Here is a 26,902-nt window from a genome sequence, read left to right as displayed (position 1 = left end):
TCATGAAGTCTTAGAAAATATTGAGTAGCAATGACAATGATAGCAACGAAACACTTTTTTTGCATTATAAACAAACCAACCTTAAATTTATGTATCTATTTTGTGATCAGTTGTAATATCCAATAAACAAAAAGGTGGTCAGCCCTCTATGTCTGACACTCGCCGTTAATTTTCGGTTTTCCTTACAATGTTTTCCTTCACCATACGAACAAATGATAATCGTCCGTGAAAGAAAAATCCATTGGTTTGCTGCTGTAATCCCTAGCTCTAGCATTTTCGCTTATCGTAAAAGTAAAAACAGACACGATGTCACACAATCTCAGTGACCCTACCTCCTTCTTAACAAAATCGAGTTTCCTCTGCATCTCCCTCTCCCGGTTGAGTTCGGCGGCCGTCAATTTGGTTTCTATACAGCCCTCTATGTCTGACACTCGCCGTTAATTTTCGGTTTTCCTTACAATGTTTTCCTTCACCATACGAACAAATGATAATCGTCCGTGAAAGAAAAATCCATTGGTTTGCTGCTGTAATCGCTAGCTCTAGCATTTTCGCTTATCGTAAAAGTAAAAACAGACACGATGTCACACAATCTCAGTGACCCTACCTCCTTCTTAACAAAATCGAGTTTCCTCTGCATCTCCCTCTCCCGGTTGAGTTCGGCGGCCGTCAATTTGGTTTCTATATCCTTTGTTATTTCCTCAACCTTCGCAGACAGCACCGATCGTACTTCGGCCGGTTTATTGTTCTAATGTGATCGAACAAAAAATCAACTAAAATGGTTATGATTAAACGAGTAACACTAAAAGTGAAAAGCTAAGTAAAAAAAACTGGTCTAAACAGATGAAATGAGTTTCCAAATGATATGAGCACGACAGCGACTTTAAATCTAGATATGGTCAAAGTAATGATGATGATAGTAAAAAAAAATGCATACCCAGTTTATCACGTCGTTCAAGGATCATATTGAATTCCTTCTATTTATTTATCTAAATTAAAGGCATCCTAAATATATACTTACGTGGTTGCGCAGCTTCTCTTTTTGCTCGGCTTCAAGCTGAAGACGCCTGTCGGCAGCCTGCTGAAGCTTATCCTGGATCGCGCTTTCGAGCTGCTGGAAACGCTCTTGGTTTCCAGCACGTACTTTACGTACTTGCTCCTCCTAGAATGTTTGATAATATAAAGAGTCTTCAGACTTTCTTACTCCTCAAAAATGTTTTATCTTAACATGTTAGCTGAAATCTTTTTAAAACTTCTTAAAAACCATTAAATTTTGATAACTACATTATTGGAAACGACTGAGTAATGCTCGCAAGAGATTAATCTTTGTTTAAGATTTATACAGTTAATATATTTCGTTATTATGCCATAAATAAATAATTTTAGTAGTCTTACATGTTCACGAAGGCGCTCAAGCATCTTCTTAATGTTCTCGTCACGCTTGTCAGCTGCCGTGGTCATCTTATCTTCGATCGCCTTGTACACTTCAGAAGTCTGTTGCTCCAGAGTCAGCCTGGGTAAAAGAGCTCAGAATACTAATATGTAAAACATTTATATCTAACCCCGAAACCCCAAGACTTAACATAGACATTTATTAATGAGTGCAACAATCGGGAGCAAAAACAAAGTCAATATAATAGTTTAAACACAAAATGCTATAGAAAAATCGTAAAATCTACCTTTTGAATTTTCCAGATGTGAATAATACAACAAACTCTTAGAATTGCAAACAATCTCTAACAATGGGCGAACTTAAGAACAATGTTTATCTAAAGCTAAAGAACTAAAATATTTATATAAATATAGTTGCTAGCAATGCATAAAATATCTATAGCAGCAAACTCATCAGTGTCAATAGTGAATTGGCTAGATTTTATGTAACCTTGGTGTAATACTTCAAACAACGTTAAAATTCCAGTGGATTTTTATTATACCGTATTAAAGATATGGTATCCTTATTATGGTAACAAACACGGTACTATCTCAACGATTTATAAAATGCTGGAATAATTTAGAAACCAAACGATTCTTTATTACTAACAAGACTTTAATATAATTATGTGATGTTTTTAACAAGCTCTTAACTATCGTTTAAAATTTCATGAAGTTTCCGTAGTGCATTAAAATTAGTATCGGGTTTAACATGCGAATGATGGTGTGATCTCAAGCGTGTGCTCAGCTAAACCCGGTCGAGTGAGGTCGTCCTCATAAACTCATTGACCTAAAGATGATGACTAATAACTTATAGATTATGATATCGTAACTATATTAATAATAAATGGTGATATTATAAAATATGATATTTTGGTTGAACGAGCTTATTTTAAATTAGTGTTAAATTTTATAGCCCATTATTGAGTAGCCTTATTGGATGTGCTACCTCCGAATTAACAGAGGGAAAACCCATAAGACACAAATATTTTGTTTTCATTGCAGTTGGTTGTCGGGTTGATGCGTTAAATTCTTGTATCATTTCGAAAACTGATAATGTTTTAGAGAAAATAAATGTATTTATTTCCATAATTATTCTATCTTAACAGTTACTACTGATTTTATGTAATGATTGGTCAGTTACAACTAATGCGATAGAACTACACAATAAGTGTAGGTAACACAGATAATTCTACAGTTAAAAATCAATAAAAAAAATATATATACCTAGAATAAGTAACTAAATAAATATAGAGATCTGTGTGGAGTCGAAAACGATAACATACACACAGGGTTTTCTATATTAGAATAAATTGCATATGTCATAACAATATAAAATTAATTTTATTATAACTAGCAACTATGTATAACATCTTCTAACCCTTCATGCACTTCGCTTACGTTTTACTTTTCTACGGAACATAAAGGGGAAACCGATCTCTTTGCATAGCGATACACCACTTGTCCACGTTCTAAAAAGAGATAGTACTTTTCATCAAGTACCTTCACGTTCAGTTCCATCCGCTTTGAACACATGGCTTTAAAATCTTAGAATAATCTTATAAATGTCTAAGTCTGTTAGAAACTGAAGTATCGAATTATATCAAACTTTATAAAAATGTAAAGGTTTCGAATTTGAATATTAGTTAACCTGTGCGAAAGCTCTTAGACTATCTGCATCGTAGAAACGTAAGATAAAATGAGTCTAGACTATTCTAAAAACCTATACAGACTATACAATTATACAAAAAACAGACTATACAAAAAATACGATAGCCTTTCTGACAAGCTCAGTTCTGCGACATACGCTATTAGAAAAATTAGGCAACTCAAAGACGAGGAAACAGAAAGAATAGTATACATATTTTAGTTACTTCCACAGCGTTGTCGTATGGAATTCTTTTATTGGGCAAAGCAGCAGATATACAATTGATTTTACAAAAACGTGCTATTAGGTCAATTTATTCCTTGAAACCAGGCACTTCACTTAGAAATTTGTTCAAGGAAATCGATATTTTGACGGTACCTTCCCAATATATTTGCAACTGTAACGTTTTTGTGCGTAGTACTATTAGTTATATTTTAAAGAACAGTGACATTCACAATAGGAATACAAGAAATATGGGAAAACTTTTCCAGCCATCTTACAGGTTGCAGAAAATAAATACTTCATTTCTAGTGAAATATTAGAACTGTCTTTAAACAGATTCAAAACACATAGAATTAATGTGTAAACTACCCAGTTAATGATTACCTAGAAAACAAAAAATCTAGTTATATTGTTATAATTTATTTTGTTATCTTTGAAGTGTTATAAATATGTGTGTAATGATGACTGTGGTAAAAAATCACAGTACAGTTTTTTTTTTTAAGTGAAACTTCTTTATCGGCGTTAAAAAAAAAATACCGTCACATTTTTCCGTTACGCGCTATCTTTTTCTTGTACCATGGTTGATTCAAAGAGATTCAAAGAGATTCGAAGCCATTAATAACAAACATATATAATCACGACAACAATGATAGTAATAATTCTATTACAATTCATGAAATTCTGTAATAATCTTAGTAGTAATAAGGTAAAATGAAATAATTGTATTATTTGTATTCAGGTCTTTGATAATAAAAGCCTTTTGTTAAACTTTATCTTATTTAACTTTCTTTAACCAATTTCTGTAAAGTTGCATATAGTAGGTCATTTTTCGAAAAATAAGGTTATAAAGAAGTTTCACTTCTTACGTGTGTACACTAGTACACGCACACATTTTTTTTACTAATGTAACTTTAATGACGTTGTGGTTTATGACATTTTCCTTTGAATAATTGTAATGTAGAGGGAGGGTAAAACTTGCTGAGTTTCTTGCCCGTTCTTCTCAGAACCAGGCCTCCTGATAGTTTAGCGAACGGATGGCGTAGTCTTGCTCTTTTGCGAATTTTGTAAACGTTTTTGACATTCATAAGCATGCGCAAAGACGCATCTAAACTGAATAAGCGTAATTTGATTTTGAATAAAACATAAAAACTGCCACGTGAGGTGATAAAACTTTTGGGCTCCACTGACCTGGTCTTCTCGACACCCTCAAGGTGATCCTTCAGCCTTGCACGCAATTCGTTGATGTAGGCCTCACGTTTCTCTTCATGCGAGTCCATCTTCGCGTCCAGGGCCTCTTTCGTTGCGGAAATGAAACTATTCGTCTGTTCGCTACGGATCTTCGACGCTTCCTCAATCTTTGCCATCTTTTGAGCGATTACAGCCATCTTGCTTGCTTCTAGATTCTGGAAAATATAGTATATATAGTAAAGTAGAGAAATACAAACTTTAGAATGTTGTAAAATAATGTTTTTTTTTTTATTTGGCATGTGATTGATGAAGGTTATGAGATATGACAATTTTTTCCGATCCAAATTTTAAGAGTCATAGCACTTAATAGAACTTCGGAAAGTATTCTATGTCTAAGTTATACATACGCGTCTTCTCTCCTCAGCAGCCTTCAGTTTCTCTTGGATCTCCTCAACTGATGGTGTCTTCTCGGGAGAGTCAGCCCGGCGTGGTACTGGGACACCCACCGGTTCGGCGAGTATCACTTCGTACGCAAGACCTCCCTTCGACATCTCTTGGCAGCGAATTTCGGTAGCTATTGATTAATGTATAAATTTTTATTTTATCTGGCTGACAGGCTGATCTTACGAGCTAACAACGTTGATATTTGTTGTTATATACTTAATAAAATATACTTCCACTTAGTAATTTTAAATAATGTTTCGTAATATTAAAGTAAGGTAATAAACTTTGACATAATAGATATTATTTAGCTATAACTTCATATATTAGTTATATTTTAACTATATTAATATTAAGAAAGAGGGGGGCGGCAAAATACAAAGGTAATTTACTTTAAGCTAAACGTAAAGTTAAAAAAAGGTCGTTAAACACCCAAAAATAATAAAAGCCAGATAGGAGCGATTAATAATATTTATTTCCAATTCAAAATATTCATTCTTCAAAATATTTTTATTTTATTTTACTATAAACAAAGTTATATAAAGTATATAGTGGTTATTATTTTAGGTCCTTACATATGAAATTGGCGTTTTGTCGTACTGGCCACTTTGACCTCAAATACCTCCTCTTTGGTTAGGAATTTCAAATTCAAATTTGTACAGCTATTTACTCATGTATTTGTGCTCCGATGACCGTCATTCATTTTTTTTCTTCTGTTTTTTTCTGTTTGCGTCACTCATTTTACAAAATGGAAAACTTAAAGTATCGCATTATTTACGAGTACGAGTTCCGCCGTGGCACTAGTGCTGCAGAAACGACTGGAAGGGTGAATGATGTGTATGGTGGTCATGTTGCAAAAGAAAACACAGTTCGTTTTTGGTTCCAACGTTTTCGTTCTGGTTATTTCGACCTGCAGAACAAGCCCCGTGGACGGCCTGAGACCCAAGTTGATAATGAAGTATTGAAGGCTATTGTGGAAGCGGCTATTGTGAAACCACGTCCGAGTTAGTCCGATAAAACTGTTTTAATTCACTTTAAGCAAATTGGGAAGATTAAAAATTTTGAAAGGTGGCTACCACACGAATTGACTGAAGCAAACCGGCAAATGCGCGTCGACTGCTGCGTTACATTACTGAACCGGCACAATAATGAAGGTATTTTAAACCGAACCGAACCTGTGATGAAAAATGGACTCCTTACGATAATCGGAAGCGCTCAGCGCAATGGTTGGATCCTGGCCAGCCAGCCAAATCCTGCCCCAAGCGAAAATTAACCCCAAAAAAGTTACTTGTAAGCGTTTGGTGGACTAGTGCCGGTATTGTTCATTGCAGTTTTCTCAAATCTGGCCAGACTATTACAGCTGATGTCTATTGTCAGCAATTGCAAACCATGATGGAAAAGCTAGCGGCTAAATAACCTAGGCTGGTCAATCGCTCCACGCCACTGCTACTTCACGACAACGCTAGACCACACACTGCACAACAGACGTCTACCAAATTAGAAGAGCTTCAATTGGAACGTCTAAGACATCCTCCGTACTCCCCGGACCTTTATTGATTCCCGTCCGACTGTTTTTTTAGTAAAGGGATCAATGAACTACCTATGAGATGGCAAAAGTGCATAGAAAACAATGGTTCATACTTTGATTACTTAAATATATTATATTTAAAAATATTCGATTTTTTGTTCCTCCCATGCAAAACGCCAATTTCATATGTAACCTTATATAATCTGAAAAAAAAACTGAAAAAATAGTCTCTAGTACTCGCTAATCCAAAGTATACTGCTAATATTTCTGAATTGGCGAACTGTTCGTGAGTGATCACACCTACAATGTACGACATTTCTCCCACATCTTAAAATTAAAATCTTAAGCTTCAAATATTTTTTAAGTATTTAAAATAACTTATTATCCGTTGCGTCATCTCAAACCAATTGCTGCAAACAATTGAATCTGCCATCCGTCAACATAATTTACATCTAGTGCTTAAACAAACAGTGAGCGTAAGGCGAGGCATTATGGCTCAAACAAAAAGCCACACCGCGATACGCAAACATCCAGACACATTAAATTATGATTACAGAGCTATTAACACCCCACGTCGGGGAGTTTTAAGTATGTATTATGAAGGCACGGGTCCAATTTCAGACTTTTTAAAACGTGACAAACAAGCGGGAGCACTTGGGTTGAAGTAATGCAATTCTCAAGGTAGAGTCGCTTGGTCCTTCCGACCCTGCGTTTGTTAAGAACAAGGGTGAGTCTCCCCACAAATGAGTCACAGCACACACCCGAGCTATACATCTCCATACGCGATACGACATATTCCCTAGACGGTGAGTTACTTTAGAGAGCATGTCGAAATTTGATGCGAGAGTTATGGTCGTTTTGTTCTAAGTAAAGTTAGAAAGGGTGGTGGTATATTGCAAAGTGAAAACTCCACTTGAAATAAAAACAACATAAAGTGCAACAAAACTTTGACTATTAGCATTAAACTTACTGATGAATTTGACTTTCTTTGGTTGTTTAGTCCGTGGCTTCCCAACGGGTTTCTTCACTGGTGCTCCCCGCCTATGCACTAAGAAAACAAGATATTTAGAGAGTCGTGCATCCATCGCATTCCACCCATTGCCTTACCAAAATTGACTCCATAATTATTTTTTTTATAGATTCATATTCCTAAATGTGCTCGACGTCGTCCAAAAACAGTATGTACGCAATAGTTCAATTTCTATTGCTTCAACTTTGAAATATATTTTATGGACCAACTTTAATTGAAAACTTCTATAAATAGATTATCATTGTAATTCTACCAGAAAGAACAATCGAAATGCCATTAGGGTGAATTCGGTCAGCTAATATTTATTCGAAGAGCATTTAGACTGAAGCTAATGAAAGGATAGCAATCAATAGTTGTGTCACATGCTAGTTATATCGATTTTGATGGGATACTCATGCTTTATGCAAGTTGCCATAGTAGTCTAAATATATAAAAACATTTAAGCATCCAATAATCATTTATGGAACAACTTAAATCAAGCCAATCAAGTGATCAAATCAAATCCTCCCATTTTGTGAATGAGGTTGTTAGTTCTTTAGAGATCAGATATAATTTTCTAAAAACATATTAAATTTTATCAAATACGAAAATCAGTTGCCACAGATATAAAGGTATAAGTTGTAAGTCTACGAAAAGCAATAGTTGAGAGGTAATAAGGCGACGGCACGACAGGACAAGATGAGAAGCCACTACGTGATAAGAATAGGGGATTGTCGGGAAATATTCCAGCAAATACAGATAATCCCTTACGGGAGACACGGTTTACAGTGTAGACGACGTACCAAGTATTAGTTCTAAACTTTAATTTAACTTTTGAACTTTGTTAAAATATACCTAGTTGTCGTCGTGCTGCTTACGAAGTTCATAAAGTTACATTTAAATCGTAAAAAAACAATTATATCACGACATAATATTTAGAGAGGATTAAAAAAATCAATAACAGCAGCTACAATAAGGAAAATAAGGAACATCCTGATCATTTTAAGAATATGTCGACAGTCAGACGATGCAGTTGGAAACCTTACGTCACGAATTACGAGGTCAGCTCCTGGCTAATGCGGTTGAAACTGACATAATGCGGATTGGCCCACAATATATATTTTATAATTTTAATACGAATAGCCTAAATTGTATCGAAGCAATATGATTCGGTGATATACTATAAAACATTTACTGAAAAACAATTAAATAAGTTGTGAATAAAATGAACACAAAATTTGAATTTACAACTGAAAGGGCCAACCCCTCTGGCGCCACACGATACGGCATGAAAGTTATAATTTATTAAAGACTAGGTTTATAACACGGGGGGAATTCAATATCTGGAATGAAAATCCTTAGGGATTAAGGTCAATCGACATATTGCTGATTATTCTTTTCTAAAGTTATCTCTGACTAAGTTGCATTTACTTCAATGAAGCGTTCTGTATAGTTCTGATATTTTGAGATGAAAGTTGGGGCTTAAAATTTACGTCAATTACATTAATAAATTACTTAATGGTTACTGTGACTGAAAAATGTCTATGATTACTCTTCTTTGTTAAAAAAATATTGATTACTGTTACAAATTCTATAGCCGCAAAAGTAGAGGTGTAGGGCCGTGAGACACGCAAAGCTTTCAACCGCAATGCATCACGGTGACATTTGTCATTTTATGTATTTTTTTTCAAAATTAAGTAAATGAAGTAAATATTGAAAACAAAAAGTTAGTGATATCAAGATCTTTGCGACACGATATTAGGGTAACAAAAGATCGCATTGATAGAGGGCATACGCCATATCAGAAGGGCGATAACTTGTTGAGCCAATTAAATTCAGCTCTTATTATGTCACCCTAAACAATTATGTCATCTGTATGCCCCAGTGCTTGTTAATGAAGGGTATGTTCACAATTTGAATACATACACGGTAAAATGCAAATGACTTAATCACTACCCTTATTATGTGGGATTTAATTTGGTTAAGAGCGATGACTGAAATACTGGAAGGCCAAGTAAAAAGGGGCAATGGGTATGTGGCACATGGGATGACACATGACACTACTGGTCAAAACCGACGATTTTGAAACAATAACCAAATAAAAAAGAACTATATCCTATGAATGTTAAGATAGAATCTTAAGAGAAGACAGATAGGATAATTTTACACACGCAAAATGGTGGACGTGTATCCTACAGACCAAAATGGTTGACAATGTCGAATCAACGTAATCGTATTATTTTATACGTATTGAATTTAAAGAGGACATTTTAACCATAGCTTAATTACAACAGTAAATATACAAGATAAATTGCTAACATATATATATATATTACAATCATTCACAATGTCAAATTCTCGTAGTTATTCTCGACGATTGAGTTTGCCATACTAGTCCCGTCGAGGATAAATCTGCACAAGGCTACGCCGGCCGGCTTTTTAAATTTCGGTTTTTTGTAATGCATATATAGTATATACATGAGTTGCATTTACAAGCCGAATTTTGTCAAAATTAATATCATAATCGTCTCCAGTAATTTTGGAAACCGATGTTTTGTTCGCTGTGATGTTTGAACTGTATTTTTATAATATATGACATGTGATCTGGTAATATACTGCACAAATCATCTGGAACAAGAGACTAATAAAAAGTGATTTGATAAATAACACAAATATGGCAAGGCAATGGGCGTTTGTCACCAGAACGCTTCCGGCAATGGTAAGAAGTAAAAGATCCAAAATCTGGTAATGCTGCAAATCCAACCTGCGGGTAGTACAGGTGCTCTGCACGAGTGGCAGAAGCACTGCATAACCGAGTCACGAACGAGTCCTATCAGCATGGTGGCAGCTTGAAATTAACTATCTAAAACGTGACGGAGTCGCGTCGCGAAACAAGCGGTCTGCGCGACTCTCGTCCGGAAACTGAAAGAACCGGGGGGAGGGTAGCTGGTCGATAGCTGCTCCCCGCGCAGCCGTCCCGCCCTGCAGACCCTCCGCCACCCTAGCGCTTCATCCCTAACTTCAAAACTCGTACAAGAAAATAAGCCCACCAAATGGAAAAATAATATTTTACTTTCTTCTTCACACGTACAAGTTTATCACAAGTAAAAAAAATCCTACTTGCTGAACATAATTTACAATTAGTATTGCTAAATAACCACATTTACTCTTACATATATATTGTATATTCTCCGTGTATAGTTATTTTTTTGCAATATTTTTACGGTATACACCGTTTGTATATATAAAAACGGTATATAGGTACATTAACCATCATTTACTCTGACAGAGACACATCGAGAAAGATACACCTAGTTACTAAAGGGACTAGGATCCTGAAGGATATTTACGAGCCAACAAGGCTCGCGAGGTCGACGGTGGGAATCTCTGGCACGTAAAAAAAGCTTTAGGGCGGGCGGGCGTCGCGAGGAGGGTATGCGGCGGTTCCGCCGCCGTCTCGGCGCCGCCACCCGCAGCCAATTAACAGCCGGCAACGCCACGTTGAATTTGTTTCGCCACTTGAATTGCTTCCGATTGATTTTCTGTTCTTCAAACCCGGAGATGACGAATCGACGGCACTTAGACTTAAGATTTACCGGCCTTTGGAGCAGGTAAATCTTTACTTAAGGCCACGCTAAGATCGACGTAAAAAATACGTCTGCAATAGTTTAAGACATTTTTTTTATATCTAAGGATACGGATGCCTTGATACTTGAAAGAACTGTAATTCCCGATGGTAACCTCGTGCACCGGTAACAGCGGTGGTGCGTCGATCGATGCGGGCAACAACCCCGAGTCCCCGTCCCCCTACAGTAATAACTGGGAATTCCAGAAGAGGCGCGACCGATGTATACAGGCACATATATAACGTTTGAGGCATGTTGATCTACACAATCACATTGAAAAGCAATCATGTAAAATAATTACGAAAAAATTACATTAGGTTCGTGCTACATTTTGCATTATAAGTTTGATATTGTTTGATATTTCTCTATCTCCACGGTAAATTAGCGAATGAGAACACCAATATGAATGATAAGACCCTGACTAAACAATAATCGACTAACATTCACGAGTACCCACTGAACTTCACTCCATCAAAAGCACATAAAATCGAGGAAATAGTGTCTGCACTCCATAGATCATATCACCGGTGTGATAAGTTACTTTCTTCGATACATTTTTCCCTCAAAAATTTCGAGCTGTGATTTAAATGATATTATGCCCTTATTTTTTTTCCTGTTTTTAAATAATTTTAATTGTTTTTATGAAAATATATGAAAGCGGCGGGTTTTAGATTATTTGATTTAAGCATAGTTTCTTACTTGATAATAACTTATTAAAACAATATTACTCATTTATTAATTATTTAAGAACCTTACTACAGTTCTTTAAGGTGTATAATTTCGATATTCAGATTAAGGTCGTAAAATAACAGTTACATTTAAAAGCTTGGTGAATTCTAAGGCTCAGACTGTTCAGCATAAGTTATTGGAAAGCTATAAAACCGGCTTAATTTGTATAGGTTGCGGCAACAAGTTAAGTCACGTGCGTTAGAAGATATAAACCGGCGCGCGTCCTGCGACGGCATTCGTATCGATCTTCTGCTTTAGACTTTTGGATATAATCGCGGTGTTCGGATACAACTCGACACAGCTGAGATAAACAGTATTTTAAGATGAAAGCAGAGCAAAATATAACACATACATACAACAACATATTACATAGAATATTTTTTTATTCAGAATATAATCGATGTATGTTAATTATATTCTATATAAAATAATAGACGATCCCCGGCGCGATAACAAGTGTTTACAGTACAAATACTTTAGGGGATGTGGTTAGTAACATGCATCACTTTCAAAATATCTATACAGTGATATTATATACCTAGTTTGCACTAACCTATTTCCGTTTCTGCGTCTAGACAGAGTACTAGTACTGTCGCCATTCCCCTATCTGCATTCACAAATCACATCTCAATTATACTTAACTTTTTCTTACGAAACATACTCATATTCATGGACAATTTTGTCTTGATTTGTTTGACTTGCATTATTATTTGTGTATGTGTATAATGGTAAAATAACTCGCAAGTGTTATAAGTGTTTCCTTAACTTCATGCATACAAAAAAATATTTTCCTTAGTTTAAAAACATAATATGGCCGGAATTTATAATCTAGTTTTTATTCTAGAAAGTAACATTAAAAAGTTAAATAAGTAAATACTACTAATAAAAACTATTTACGCAACTCAGCCATGTATCGTATACCTTCAGATTATAACACAAATTACCAGCAAATAGATATATTTAATGTGACTAAAGAATGCTTAAAAAAATATTTAAAAAGCTCTGGTATCTTTTATTAATAATGGCTTTGTTATTCTTCCTTTATATTAAATATTTATTAAAATGATCAATGAATCTTAGAACTTATAATTTAGAATTTAGTATGAATTTGTACTTTGTATAAATAGGTAAAACTGTGATTTATGTTTATGTTTGAATGTGTATTCCGTTTTTGGCTTTTGTGTATAATGTAATTGTTTGAATATTGTTTGTGTAGTGTGTGTGTTGTGTGAGTAGCTGTAGGAATACTTTAATAAAATAAAATATAACAATAAAAAAGTCCTTCAATGTTTAAATTTGGTCTTTTCTATCATCATATAAAAACTGAAAGGTAGTTTTTAATTTAGTTATTGTGAAAACCAATATTTAAAGTAACAAAACTCGTCACCATTGCGTGAAACGAAATGTGATGACATTGGATGAAACGGCGTCGATATTCATACTTCATTAATAGTGTTTGTGAGATTTTTTTTTAAACAGATTGCGATTTGAAATGCTTCTAGATTTGTAGTGAATCTAGGACGATGACGAAACTGGTTTTGTACAATGCACAATCTGATATTATTTCAAATCTGATTGTGCAAATCAGATATTAATATAAATAGATGACACATTTTTCATCAATAATAAGTAACTGCACTCAACAATTGCACACTTACTTACTTTTTGGGAATAGTAGATACGGAAGATGTATATTGTGTTATAAAAAATATTCATTAATGAAATATTATTTGAAGATAAAACACATTATCGGCGAGTACTTCAAATACTTCGGTACATTAGACTTGTAAGTAAGGTTTTTAAGCTTCTTCCATTATATAAATAACAATTTAAACTGAAAATCTGATAATAATTAAAACGCCGTACATAAACACTGGACGAGTCAGGTGACGAAAGGCAACACACGAGCAAAATGTCGGCGAGTCAACATTTATGTAATGTTTTAAATTTCATTTAGAAAAATAATAAACACAAATATCTATTTCTACGTTATAGAGAAGTACGAAAAGTAAACAAATAACATCACCGGAAAAGCTTTAATAAATAAGAAGAATGCACAAATTTGTCAGGACATATGAATCATTGTGATAAATTAACAGTCTCCTCCTCTTGGCAAAGGTGCAAATTTTAATTTGAACTATAAACGATTGTGATCCTTATACCCTAAGTGAAAGGACCATTTTTGGTTCGCGATTAATATTCTGTAGTTTGAACTTTTGAAAGTTTCAGTGGCAGTTCTAAATGGTAACTCGATTTGTACACGTTGAAAGGATTTTTAATTAAAATTTAACTTTGACAAAATAAGTTAATTCACACTATTAATTGCTTATTAGGTATAATTTTTAAATACCTTCACTGCAATTGTGTCGCGATTAAATTAGTTTCACTATTTATGGGTAGTTAAATGGAGAACCGACAAAATCTAAGTACGAAGAGACTTCTAAAAAAAAACTTATCATCATAGACCAACCTACGTATCTATTGATTTTTTACGCTTTTGTAAATAATTTAAAAACTAAAATTTTAATACTTTGATCAGGACATCTGACATAGACTGAACCTCTTTACTAATCCACACAGCGCATACAAATGAAGCGTCTGGTCCTCAAGCATTATGAAATATTCATTGATAATTTATTTATTATTTACTAGTAATCTTACAGCTAACGTACACATTATAAAATAAAACACTTAGTCAATACAGAAAGCCAAAACAGATTACATAGATTAACAATATATATGTAACAAAAAACAAGTAGGTACATTTACAGACATAATATATAAAAAAAATTTAACTAAAAAAACTGAAATTTGAAACAGCAAATAATAATTGATATTTTAAATTACTGTTTAAACAAAATCAGAGTCTTCTCGCCTCTTCAAAAACTTCCTCACATCTTCTACGGTGAGGTGGAAAATATCAATATTGTCATAGTTGGTGTCATAGTTAGATAAAACCCGAAACATTGGCGAATTATGTAGGTAATTTGATTTCTTACGAGGCACATGGAACAATTTTATGTATCTTGTCGCATAAGGAGGAGGGAATTTAATATAAATTAACGGTAATAATTATATTTCCAGACTTGCTATATCTTCAACAAATTATATTTTATATTCCCCAAAGGGTTGGTTGTAAATAACACCTGCTTTTTTTATTGAAAATACCTCTACAAGTCGATAGGAATTCTAGGATTGTAATCGTAGAAATAATATTTTTTTTAGAACAGCGCCTCTAGCGTTTACTTATATTATGAATCTCTAACACCATAATTGCACGACACTGATAAGTCTGCATGTTTTCATACCAATTTTTATGAAAAATTGTGATTAGGCAGAAATAAGAATGAATGTTCCAGAGTCAAACCACTACGTTTGACCAGCTAATGATGATAAAACAAGTGTAAATACCTCAAAATTCAATATTTATAACATATATTTTTTATTATTTTCGGACAAGTTATTATTGAGTCTGTCGCAAAGTTTATTGCTTACAATGAATACAGGGGGAAATGACGAAACGTCCCATTCCAACTTTCTAGGGGAAAGGAATGGACGTATAACACAAGTAATCTAGAATAATTTTCAATATTTGCCATTATCTGATCGCAACAGATTGCGGCGCGTCATAAGGCGCTGTTGCCAAAAGCTATAAACCATCTGCGTCTTACTTATCCCTGCTTAAGAAAATTTTGTCATTGAAAATTTAAATATTTATTGCGAAAAACTATATTTTAACTATTATCATTTCCACAATATCACACGACTTATTTCCATAAAAAATATAACAAAATAAGACTCTTTTTTTTTCAATGATTTTATATACATTAAATAAATTAACTTTTTAAAATACAAAATAAAAACTTGGTTTTATTATTGATTTTATCTTATGCCATAAAATGTACAATACACATCAATAAAAGCTCAACTCAATACGATCAGCAACATAAATTTGATATCCGCAGTAGAGGGGTCGAGGGTGATATTATAATGTCCCGCACTTTGTATAACAACATCTTTATTATCCTCTCATTCCCTTCTGATTCGCTTCATTGGATTTGATGGACTTTGTAAATTACCCTGTGCTTTGGTTTACGTATTCGTGGTGCACGTCATTGCTTTAGCCCGCTTAAATTGTTTTAGTTGTATAAGAAATTATAATAAAAATTATAATATTAGAATGCTTGGAAAAATCGGCTTCAGTGGGTATGTAACTAATAGTGCAAACAGTTCCGAGATTGATGAGGCACCGACAAAACAATAATTGATTTAGGGTAGAAGTTTCTGAGGACAATTAATCTTCTTGTCTATGAAGAAAAATAATCGATGTAATACAAGCGGACATGTGTGCTACCTCCAGACCCATAGTGGAGATATTGGACTTCAAATATAATCAGTTAGTAGATAAATCTTAATGGGCTGCTTTTAGAGTTGACTCAGTAATTGGTACACAAAATATTAATTTAATTAAAATGCTGGTCGCTAAGAACAAGGCATTTCAATATTTAAATACTCGTACAAGTTATACAATAATTATTAGTCAAGGTTTGTGTAGTTTTGACAATAATCTAAACGTACCCTTCAAATAAGACAATGATTAAATAGGGATACGCCTTTGAAAGAAAAAAAAAGGTCTGAAACTACACATGGCATACGTAGGCGTCTGGCCTTGATCGATCCGTGTGTCACTCTTTATAGCCCAAGCCCTCTTTACGAGCACTTGAAGCTCCCGTCTACCCCACCGTAGGCCTACTTGCCGCATTATTTAAACCTTAGTTGAAAGTCTAGATCTAGTAATGAATACACTTCAATAGAAAATGAATACTATCACTGGTTTTTCACTATTACTCATCCCTCTAGGAATCTAAACTCGATAGATGTGTAATGATTCTTAAATTGTTTCGTGAATGTAATTGTCATGAAATATTAAAGTTTCTTTGTTGACCGGTAATGAATGTTTATCAAGGTTAACAGAATTGTATGTATGAGTAAAGATGTTTTTGAACTTTCAAGGATAAATACTGAACCTTAAAAAATGATTGTGAGAATATTTTTATCAAGTATAAATTGCATTTGTTATTAATCTATATAAGATGATAAGTCTGCGATATGGACAAAAGATGAATAATTAATAATTTCAGAGACAAAATTTTTGTCAAATGCCGACGTACGATTTATAAATTTCCTATTTTTAGATGCGTTTTAGGAATATAAAAAATAATAAAAGCAGTTTAAAATTGTTGGCAACCGCAAAAATATTACTACGAGCCAACGTTGTGAAAACACCCTTTAGTTGGGAGGTAACTCATAAAAACCAACCAGATAATTAAATAAAAATCTTACGGTGATTAATGACTTACGCAAACTTTTTCAGACAATTCCAAATAACAAGCGTAATCTGTTATATTTCTAGAATAATATATATTTTTTCTTTAATGGATTAACTAAGACATATATTCACAATGTTACTGCACTTATTGTTATATAAATATCAACACCGGCCGTGTCCTGGGAACAAATTGACTACAAGCTGAAGGACGGGTAAGGGCACGATATTTTGAGCACAAATTTGACGTGTTACGATATTTATGACTCTTGATTTTCCCGAAACAATTATCTATAAATATATTTTCCGCATAACAATATATTCCAAGGAAACAGTAGCCATGAAAATTGGACTCGAAATCGAAATTTCGCGTGACCTAAACTAAAGTGGTGGCTCCACTCGTCCTTCGGCCATCGCTCAGACATACCTGGCGGTAGATTCTCATCCTCAGGACCATCCCAGATGATTGACGTGACGTCATTGCTAACCTTTATAATCGGGTTGCTTGTAAAACAAGGCATTTTGGACCTACCAATAGACTATTTCACTAGCAACTGAATTAAATCCTACCTATAATCGATAGCAAATTGGATCAGATCAGAAGCCAAAAACCACAACCGCGGATTCACTGGCGAAATATGATAACGAAACCTTATATTAATTGCAAACTTTCCAGTCACTGTGTCGTACATATAGAATGCACTTATTTACGTAATACAATTAATTAAAATATGTAGGATACTAATACTATACATAACCTAGTGTTGTTTAAAATGGGTTAAGTACGGGGTTATACATCTACCTAGTTAATACTCGTAGCTGTGGAGGACAAAAATATTAAATAAATCTTCTTTAAATATCACTTAATATTTTATAATCACTAAGTGATATAAAGATAAGGCATAACGCATTAAACAGATCTATGAATAAACAAATTCTTTATCAACCTACAATGGTATTGATATCAAGATAATTTATTCGAAGCATAAAGTGTTAAGTACTCTGAAACCATGCCCGATGATTTCATTGTTTGCAGGATTGGGTTTCGTCCAAAAACTTTAGCAATATTGAACTGGGGGAGCAGCAGATTCAGAACAATAACTTTACCAAACTACGCGACGAAAGTATTACATTTGCTTCTTTGCCAGAATTTGTATATTTTTGATATTCTTTAACTGAACCTAGATATTGTAAGTAGTAACTAGTACTGTATTAAACCTGTTAATTCCTTAAAACAACCGACTTATGTTCTATGCTCGAAGATAAAAAGATGTCCTCTTAAATAATAAATCATTTGTGTCAAAACATTGATGCGTAAATAACATTTAATAAACCCTTTTAAACAGTATTTATTCACACAAAACATAAAGTGCAATAACCTTACGAACTATAAGGAATTGTGCTCAGCAATTAATATGGATGACATAAACAACGCGTTAATAAATTTATGAGTTCACTCAATTATTTATACCAATATTATATATCTGAAGTTTATCAGAGCAATTATCTACTGGTTCTTATTGAATTTCGTTTTGTGATGGAGGAAATTAGAGGAAAATATTTTTTAGTGATTTATTTTATCATGCTTTATCACAGGTTTTATTAGAATTAAGTTAACAATTATGTTGTTTATCTACTAGTTTACTAAATCTTGTACTTAATTAGAATTATAATGCATTAGGAACACAATAACGAAATAAGGATTCATAATTTGTTCCTTTCATCTGATATTTTATATTGAAACCGATAAAATTAAAAAGTTGGATGTAACATCAAAATAAGGCTTTACACTCTACTAAGCATTTGGGAAACAGTTACCTTGAAATCTTTAATTGCACTAACTCAAGGTGGGAATTATGTAATATACTTTAAATTTACATTACAAAAATTTTGCAATTTGTTACAAAATAGTATAACCGTTTTAAGTCTTCAATATTCGACATTTCCAGGTGTCAAATATTTTTATTATTTTTACAGCACTCATAAAAAATTACCATGCGAAACTACGTCTAATAACGCCGAATACATTGTCTGAAACATGATTATTTGTAATAGGCAAGTGGTAAGTAGGCCTCCTGTGCCTGACGCTCGCCGACGACTTTTTGGGCAAAAGCAAGCCGGTTTCCTCACGGTGGTAAATAAAGTTAATTGGTGCATATCCGGGGTTTAAACCTATGACCTCAGACATGAGAGTCGCACGATGAAGCCAATTTCTCAATAACGAAGCTAAAACCAAATAATTAGATGACAACATCACCAATTTTTTTATTGCTTCGTTAAACGTTATAACTGCCAGCAATTATTATCAATAAGACGCACAAATTAATTTACTTCAGATCACTAGGTAGGCTAGAAAAACTAAGAGTGCGCGAAAATGCGCAGTCCACCAATAAAATTCCTAATCTTATCCAAAGGGAACTAGACCAGTCTATTCCATTAAGTTTGCCTCAGCGAGACAAGTAATCGTGTTAGCGAAAGAGGGGAGTAAAACTATCTCCCCTAGCGATTAACGTCCAATAAAAGTTACTGACAATTTCATTATTCAATGTTATATATAACTGATAAATTAAGTTATTTTAAATAAGATTTAAGACATTAAAACGTGTTACGATTAAAAATTTAAGAGGCGTAAAACTAGGTTACTTATGATCTATAATACTTATACGGACTAGTGAAATGATCCCCAATAATCTTAAACGCAAACATGTTAATAGCCGTCTCTTCGTTAACGCGCCTTTCAGGGCTTCATTATAAATATTCAAAGCTATAAAGGTGAGAAGTTCAGCATTACAGATTCAGCGCTGAGGCGAATTTAATCCAGCAGTTCGTGTTTATTATTATCATCATTGATGACTAGAGAATGTGATAAATTTACCAAAAATTGACGGAACACTTAGATGCAATACTGTGAGGCACTGTATAAACTGTAAGTCGTAATCGACGCCTATGAGAACTTAGTAACATTTACACAAATTGTTTTACAAAACGAATATGAAAGACAATACAAACCTACAAAACAGAGAAACATCTGATTAAAAGGCCAATCGATGACTTTGTCAGAATGCGGCTGTTAGTGGGGTCAATGTATTTACTCCTAAATAATACAATGCTATTGAAAGTCAATATTCGTTATTGTCAAGTTATTAGGCAGTTTGTTCAAGACAGTTTAAACAAATTTTTAATCTGTAAAATAAAACAACCGACCTATAATACCAAAATAGGCTTGCGATAACACAAAATACAAAGGTTTACACGCGCATTTACTACTCATGCAGACATTAAGACTCCAGAGTTGAGTCAGCACTTAATAAACTTTTAACGTGTAGTACTTGCCTAAAAGAATCGAACACACGAAACAAAATACGAAGGTACAAGAGATTTTATCAAGTTTTCGAATTTAAAATCTAATTTTATTCAATTTTCTAAGAGATACATATACCGGAAATATTAAAGAACTCACATATAGGCGGTAGATAGTATTATATAGATAGGATGAGTCAGAACGATATTCCCCTTCTACAGTGTACTTAACTTTTACAGTGAAGTTCTGGCAATTCGCTGAAAATCCTTATAGGCATAAATACAGTTCCAGTTACACTAAAAGTTTTGGGTGCTGTCAACTATGGTATAGCCATATAGACAAGGACATCGGCCGTTCACAATTACACCCTCTGTATGTACGGATTAGTCGCACCACAGCACACCGCAAAACTGTGAGTTTAATGACCCGAGCTTATTTTGCAACTACAGTCTCTGATCACAATGGCAAATGGATGTTATAAATACATTGTGTGAAACAGATACCGTTTAGTTAACCTGATATTATTCTTTATAATGCTAGCGTAAAATTCTAAAATCTCCAATTAAATGGGTAAAGCTTTTTATACTTTCTATATTATATTCTAATAGTTTTATACCCAAAAACTAGTATATTTATCATTAACAACAAGTATATTATTTATTTGTAATGTAAACATAAATAAATAATACGTGCAAACGAAAAATCAAGCAATAATAATAATAATAATAACAAAATTTTTTCGACGTCGATTGCTCACACAATATTATATCGTATCATAACCCTCGAGATCTTCAATGGATTTGGGGAGGAAATGCATTGAAAGGCTCCTACAAAGTGCAATAAAAATTCACATTTTACATGTCATCTGAAAAATATACACGAAACAGAGGGGGAAAACCCCAAATTATAATCAAAGGAATGGAGGTACAATTTACGGATAAATTGTCGGTTTGTTTCTTTTATCTGTTTTGTTTTAGAAACGATCAGGTACTATATCTGTAGTATATATACAATATGTGGTGAAAAGACTACCAAATGCATAAAATATCCATATCAAAAAGTAATTAAAAATTTGCATGTAAAATGCAGTTCGATAAACCTGGGCCCAGTCTCTGGACCGATTGGACTTGCGATAAATATAACGAATAGAATAAAACTTGTCCTATTCTCTGAATTGCTACAGACTGCACTACATGACAAACTTAAAAAACAAAAGAAAGTGTTACTAGCTAAAATTAAATTTTCTCTTTCAGTTAAAGGAAAAACGTTTTTGCTTTGTCGTCAAGCAGCCTCTCGGGCTTAAACACTCGGCCTATGGCAAGTGCAGTTAAATAGCAGGTTTTAACTTAAAACAGGTTTTCTGTAAACTTCTTGAAACTAAAAATCGCTTTACAACCGAGTACAGAAAGTAACACGATTGTCATTTAATCTTTAATCATGTTGATACAGAAAGCATAATTTTCTAGAAGCACAGGAAATATACGTATTAGCAGTGTTTCAGCAATGTAAAACATTTCATAATTATTTGTATTTTTTGTCCCACTTGCATAAACAAGCACTCGGAAAGAAAGTACACTCAAAATTTAAACAGGAATTTGTTACCTCTATAATGCATATCAAGTAGGCACTGTATATAGGTAGTTAATCCACCCACAACCTGCCTTATTTGGCAAGAGCCAGCAAGACCGATTGTAATTTGTATTTTGTGAAAGTAATGACAGTAGAAAGCTGTGTAGGAAGACAGTATCATTTCTTGAACTTATTAGAGATTTCTAAGAAATCAATGAACGAGTCATTCTGTATGACCTAGACTAGCAGTCAATTTTGTCTACTGATTGAATGTAATATTTCTTTTTAATACTATCTATGTCCCGTAAAGTTTAATGTCAAGTACTCGAGGAAAAGACGGTATTAATAATAGATAGTTCTTGTTAGAATTTAAATGACAGTCTAGTGGGCTGACTATCACATTTGCTGTTTCTTTGTATCGAAAATGCTACGTCCATTTCGAAGCTAAACGTCATTTGGGTTTTATGCAGGTTGTAGATAAACAGTAATACAGCGTCTGTTAGGGAAGTATATAAGAAATCAAAATAATAATACAAATTCCACGTGGTATTAGTTAAGTGTCACATATAGGCAAATAACATGCCATAAATTTTATAATTACGAAATCTGAAATCACGACCTAGTGATGTGTATTCATTCATCTCACTAATGGTAGCATAATATACACGGCCATATTTTAATTACATTTTATACTGGAAATACTTTTTATAGGCGGATGAAAATGAACAATGCTAAATATTTGCTTTCAGTGCGGAGGATCCCCATTGTGATTGTAATGAGTCCGGCGGAAAGGGTCGGGTAGAAGGAACTAGTTTATAAACTCACTACAGTTAAGAAATTGTCCATAAATAAAAAATAGCTTAACATTAAATAAACAGGGAAGGAGCTTAAGCAGTGTAATGTTTCGCCGAAAACCTCCGATCCTTACGATCTCTTTTTAACGATTAACACAATTTAATTTACACGATTTACACATTTTTTAACTTTCACTTGTGAGTCTAAGGGAAGATAGGCAAAGGCATTTAATTCCAAGCCAATTTAAACTGAAATTGATATATATTACAACCCACTATAAGTTCACTAGCTGTGACTAAAAGGTACCTTCTTCGCTCGCCACGCGAACGGGTGTTTTGCTAACATCGGAATTAGTTTTATTTCAAAAATGTCTCATGACTTCATTACATTGAAGCTCATGAATGGGTTATAATGAACAGACTAGCTAGTATCTTATTTTATCATGTCGATGCACTATCATTTAATTATGCACTTAAATAGGTAGGTAAGGTATGTCAATACCTTAAACTTAACTGATTTGGATGAAATTTGGTATATTGAACTACATTCTGATAAATTCTTCAATAATTTACACACGTTTACTGGCATTACACGAAATCAACACTCGATATTTATTCATCTACCGTCAATAAGACGTTAATGCAAGCTAAGCTATTAATATTGGCTGGGGGATGCAATTGCTTCCACTCTTAATTAGATCGATTGAGGCGAAACTTCGTTCGTCTGCGAATCGTTCCAAGAAATTCATGGTTTGTTAAATGTTTTATCTGAATTGTTATAACAAACGTGTCCCTGATTTCTTTTTATTGTTTTTTCGTTGCTACTCTGAATTAGTAATAACTAACCATTTTGGTTCGTCTAAGATTAAGGCTAAGATTCAGAATGTGAGTTAAACGACGAGTTTAATTGTTTTGATAATTAATCCATAAGGTCGTCACAATATTTTATTAGCTTTATACGTAAGTATAAGGTAATTGCTAAGTGAATGGTCGTAAGTACGAAGAAGGATTTGCAGGAAGTAGACTTAACACTGTCTAGGCTTTAGTAATGCTCTATAACGTCAGCTAATACCATATAGAGTTAAATCAAGTGGAACTAAGTAGATGAATTGCGCATACAACAGTTCGTGTAAGAAACCTTAGGTAATTCCTTGTGTAGTACAAGTACATATTATATTAATTGCGTACACAACTTGTTACTCTTCATTACTGTTACGTACATATTATACCACAATTTTATCTTAAGGCCCTACCCCAGCATGAATTGCTGTGTCAGTGTCTCGGGGTGGACTGCGGTGCTCAGTGGAGAGCATCGCAGAGATTTTATCAATTGCTTTTCTGAAATGGATTACTCTTGGCTTGCGATAAAATATATAGTTTAAATTTCATAATGATGTTCTTTATACATTTTCGTCATAAAATGACTTCAAAGTGCCAAAAATTGGCTATGTTTTTTTTCTATTGACCGACGTTATTTAAATCGTGTTATCGATCTTTCAAAATGGATACATAAACTACTCTACTCCAGCAAATATTTCTTCCATTCGCCCGGCCTACTTCAAGAAACGATGACAAAAAACGGAAATAAACAATGTACTTTTTGGGAGATTGGCGACCGATAAGCATCAAATATGTGAAACTTCATACAGAAAAAATGGTTTGACAACTCTTGAAACTAGAGTTAGACTTTGTTAAAAACTAATAATATTATTTAGAAATTTAAATTAATAACAATTTCTAACGAAATATTGCATGATATTGTTTCAAAGTGATAATTTCCTAATAATTTTAAAATTGTAACATAAGCTGGTTTCGAATACAAAATATTGTCTTATGATTTCTTATTGGTTTTAATGATACTGTAGATTTATAAAAGGTTAGGTTAAGTTTAGATTTTCTTTGGTGTTACTAAAACAATCTCCTAACGTACCGCTATAAGGTTTTTATAAAAACTAGCACAAAAGAATATTTTCAATATCATTAAAATTGTGGCATCGATATCCCAGGGAAAGCAATGAATCCTCGGGTCATTGCGCAGGAACAATGAAAACCCCCACCAGCAAATTCAGCCATAAACTCTCAATTTCAATTAATGGGAGAGCTTGAAAATAATACTTTGTAAGAACAAGTATTTTTGATCAAAATATACAGTGGCATAGTACTTGATTTATTTCAGTTTTGCTTGTAAATAAACTTTTTCCCACAATATCAATAGTTTACCGTAATAAATATTAATAGTTTTACCGTAATATAAACTAGCTGATAACGACTTTGCAAATTGTATGTATAGAAATTATGCAAACGTAGAGAATAATGATGATGTATGAACAAAAACTATCCATAAACGTTCTTTTTTAACACAAAAAATTACCGGCTCCAACCGCCATATTCCATAAAAGGTAAACAATTCAAATATAGAACGTTGTCGCGGGCGCGGAAGAGATGTGCGTGAGTCACCGTGTACTTATTTTTAACGGTCGATCTTCTGAGATGATTTCAAGTAAAATATTATTTTTACACACTTGACATCATCTCGAAAGTTATAATATCCTATATAATAAAAGCTAGTGAAATAGATCTACAGTAGGAAACTTGCTGTTTTGCATTGCATTCTTAAAATAAAACTATCAAAATGCATTAAACGATTTAACTCAATTTTACATAAGTTTCAGCTTAAAAAATCTAAAGTATCATGGTTGTAGGTAATAAGGTTTTATTTCAAAAATTAATTGTAAAACTTCTTCAAATAATTCACCTGTGGTTAAAATTAGGCTATCATTTTTTTTATGCTAGGCTAAATGCATTGTATATTTTTGCATCCATTGCAGTGTTCATATTAAAGAGTAGAAAAATTTTGGTAAAAAAAAGAATTTAAAAGTTTAAGAATATTTAAAAAGAATACACTGGAAAAAATAACGGCGCGTCGCAATGTGTGGGCACATGACACTCGCAAAAACAATAATTATTTGACTTTGACTAATGCATAAACATTTTTAATTGTTAAATTTAAATGGTTTTTTCCCCCGGAAGATATATATTTACACCTTCCAAACTTGGATGACTCACACAGAACAGAACAGACCACCCTATGACAAATGTATGGAAATTATATAATTCCTCAGAGTTTTTTATGTACTGTGTAATCTTTTATTAGTTATTAAAAGTATATTTGAGTCATTACAAAAATACGGTGAAAACAAAAGCTATTTTTAAATGATGAAGGTGGTTGTGGCACCTTTTTTCCCGCAAAGTGACGAAGAAACTTAATTTTAACGCGTCAGTGGTATAAGTTAAAAATTCATGTAGATTTGTTAATCATTTAATTTTATTTGTTCTTAGGTCTTAAATATAACTGCACGAATAATAAGTAACTAAATAGTATTTATGTTTAATTATATTTTTTATAATAACTAATTTTCCTAACTTATAAATTGATAAGACAGAACTAATATTTAATACAGACACATTTTCAATTTAGGAATGTTTGCCAATTTTTTTAAACAATAAATTAATGTTAGGTACTTAATTTCAGTTAACCATAAAAAATATTAAAGATTTTTTAAATGCACGTTTTCTGTAGAGAACCATCATTGAAATTATTATTCTTGATAGGAAATAATTTCTACTTACTTTTACAATATTGCTGTTAAATGTTTCATCAAAAGAAAATATATACAATATATAGAAAATATACACTTACATTTGGTTTCAACATCCATATTCGTTCAAAAAAAACAGTCGAAGGCCCAATGAAAATATTATAAGATAAATCCTTTGTACGTCTAGTTCTCACTGATGATGAACAAATTGTATGAAATATCCTTATGGGAGCTACTATTTAATGATGCGGCTGCGTCCGTTAAGACAGTTATAAATTGAATTTAAATAGCAAGTTACAATTTAAACCAAATCACTGAAAACTCGTTAAAACTTCGCCAACTTGAAAATAAAAACGATCTTTTGTATTCAAGTTCGTTGACATCAATTGACATAGTGATGAAAGCTTTTATGTGATTGGTCGAAATTGAAATTGCCGCTTAAATTTGATTTTTCATCGATCTTGTGATCTAGGGCCATCGTACCATAGACAATA

General features: G+C 33.2%; 1 protein-coding gene across 5 annotated transcripts in view; it reads right to left on the bottom strand.

Annotated features, from left to right (window-relative positions):
* The window catches only part of LOC123707986 (stathmin-4), a 28,787-nt gene extending 1,985 nt beyond the window's left edge, over positions 1 to 26,802 (bottom strand). Inside the window, exons 1-8 of one of the 5 annotated variants that reach the window (XM_045658380.1) lie at positions 10,229 to 10,373; positions 7,426 to 7,503; positions 4,894 to 5,060; positions 4,487 to 4,701; positions 1,393 to 1,510; positions 1,019 to 1,159; positions 638 to 745; positions 333 to 365 (exon numbers count right to left, since the gene is read on the bottom strand). In XM_045658380.1, the coding sequence (XP_045514336.1) occupies positions 333 to 365; positions 638 to 745; positions 1,019 to 1,159; positions 1,393 to 1,510; positions 4,487 to 4,701; positions 4,894 to 5,060; positions 7,426 to 7,503; positions 10,229 to 10,304 (936 nt within the window). In that variant the 5' untranslated portion in view covers positions 10,305 to 10,373. Of the gene's footprint in view, positions 1 to 332; positions 366 to 604; positions 746 to 1,018; positions 1,160 to 1,392; positions 1,511 to 4,486; positions 4,702 to 4,893; positions 5,061 to 7,425; positions 7,504 to 10,228; positions 10,374 to 26,509 lie in introns of those variants that run through there. The other 4 variants (XM_045658381.1, XM_045658379.1, XM_045658382.1 and 1 more) reach the window with 4 other exon arrangements.
* Positions 26,803 to 26,902: the final 100 nt, after the last annotated feature.

Source organism: Pieris brassicae, chromosome 4 (assembly GCF_905147105.1).
Source record: "Pieris brassicae chromosome 4, ilPieBrab1.1, whole genome shotgun sequence".
Taxonomy (NCBI): Eukaryota; Metazoa; Arthropoda; class Insecta; order Lepidoptera; family Pieridae; genus Pieris; species Pieris brassicae.
The sequence above is the reverse complement of the archived record's forward strand: the minus strand, read 5'-3'. Positions and strand labels throughout refer to the sequence as shown.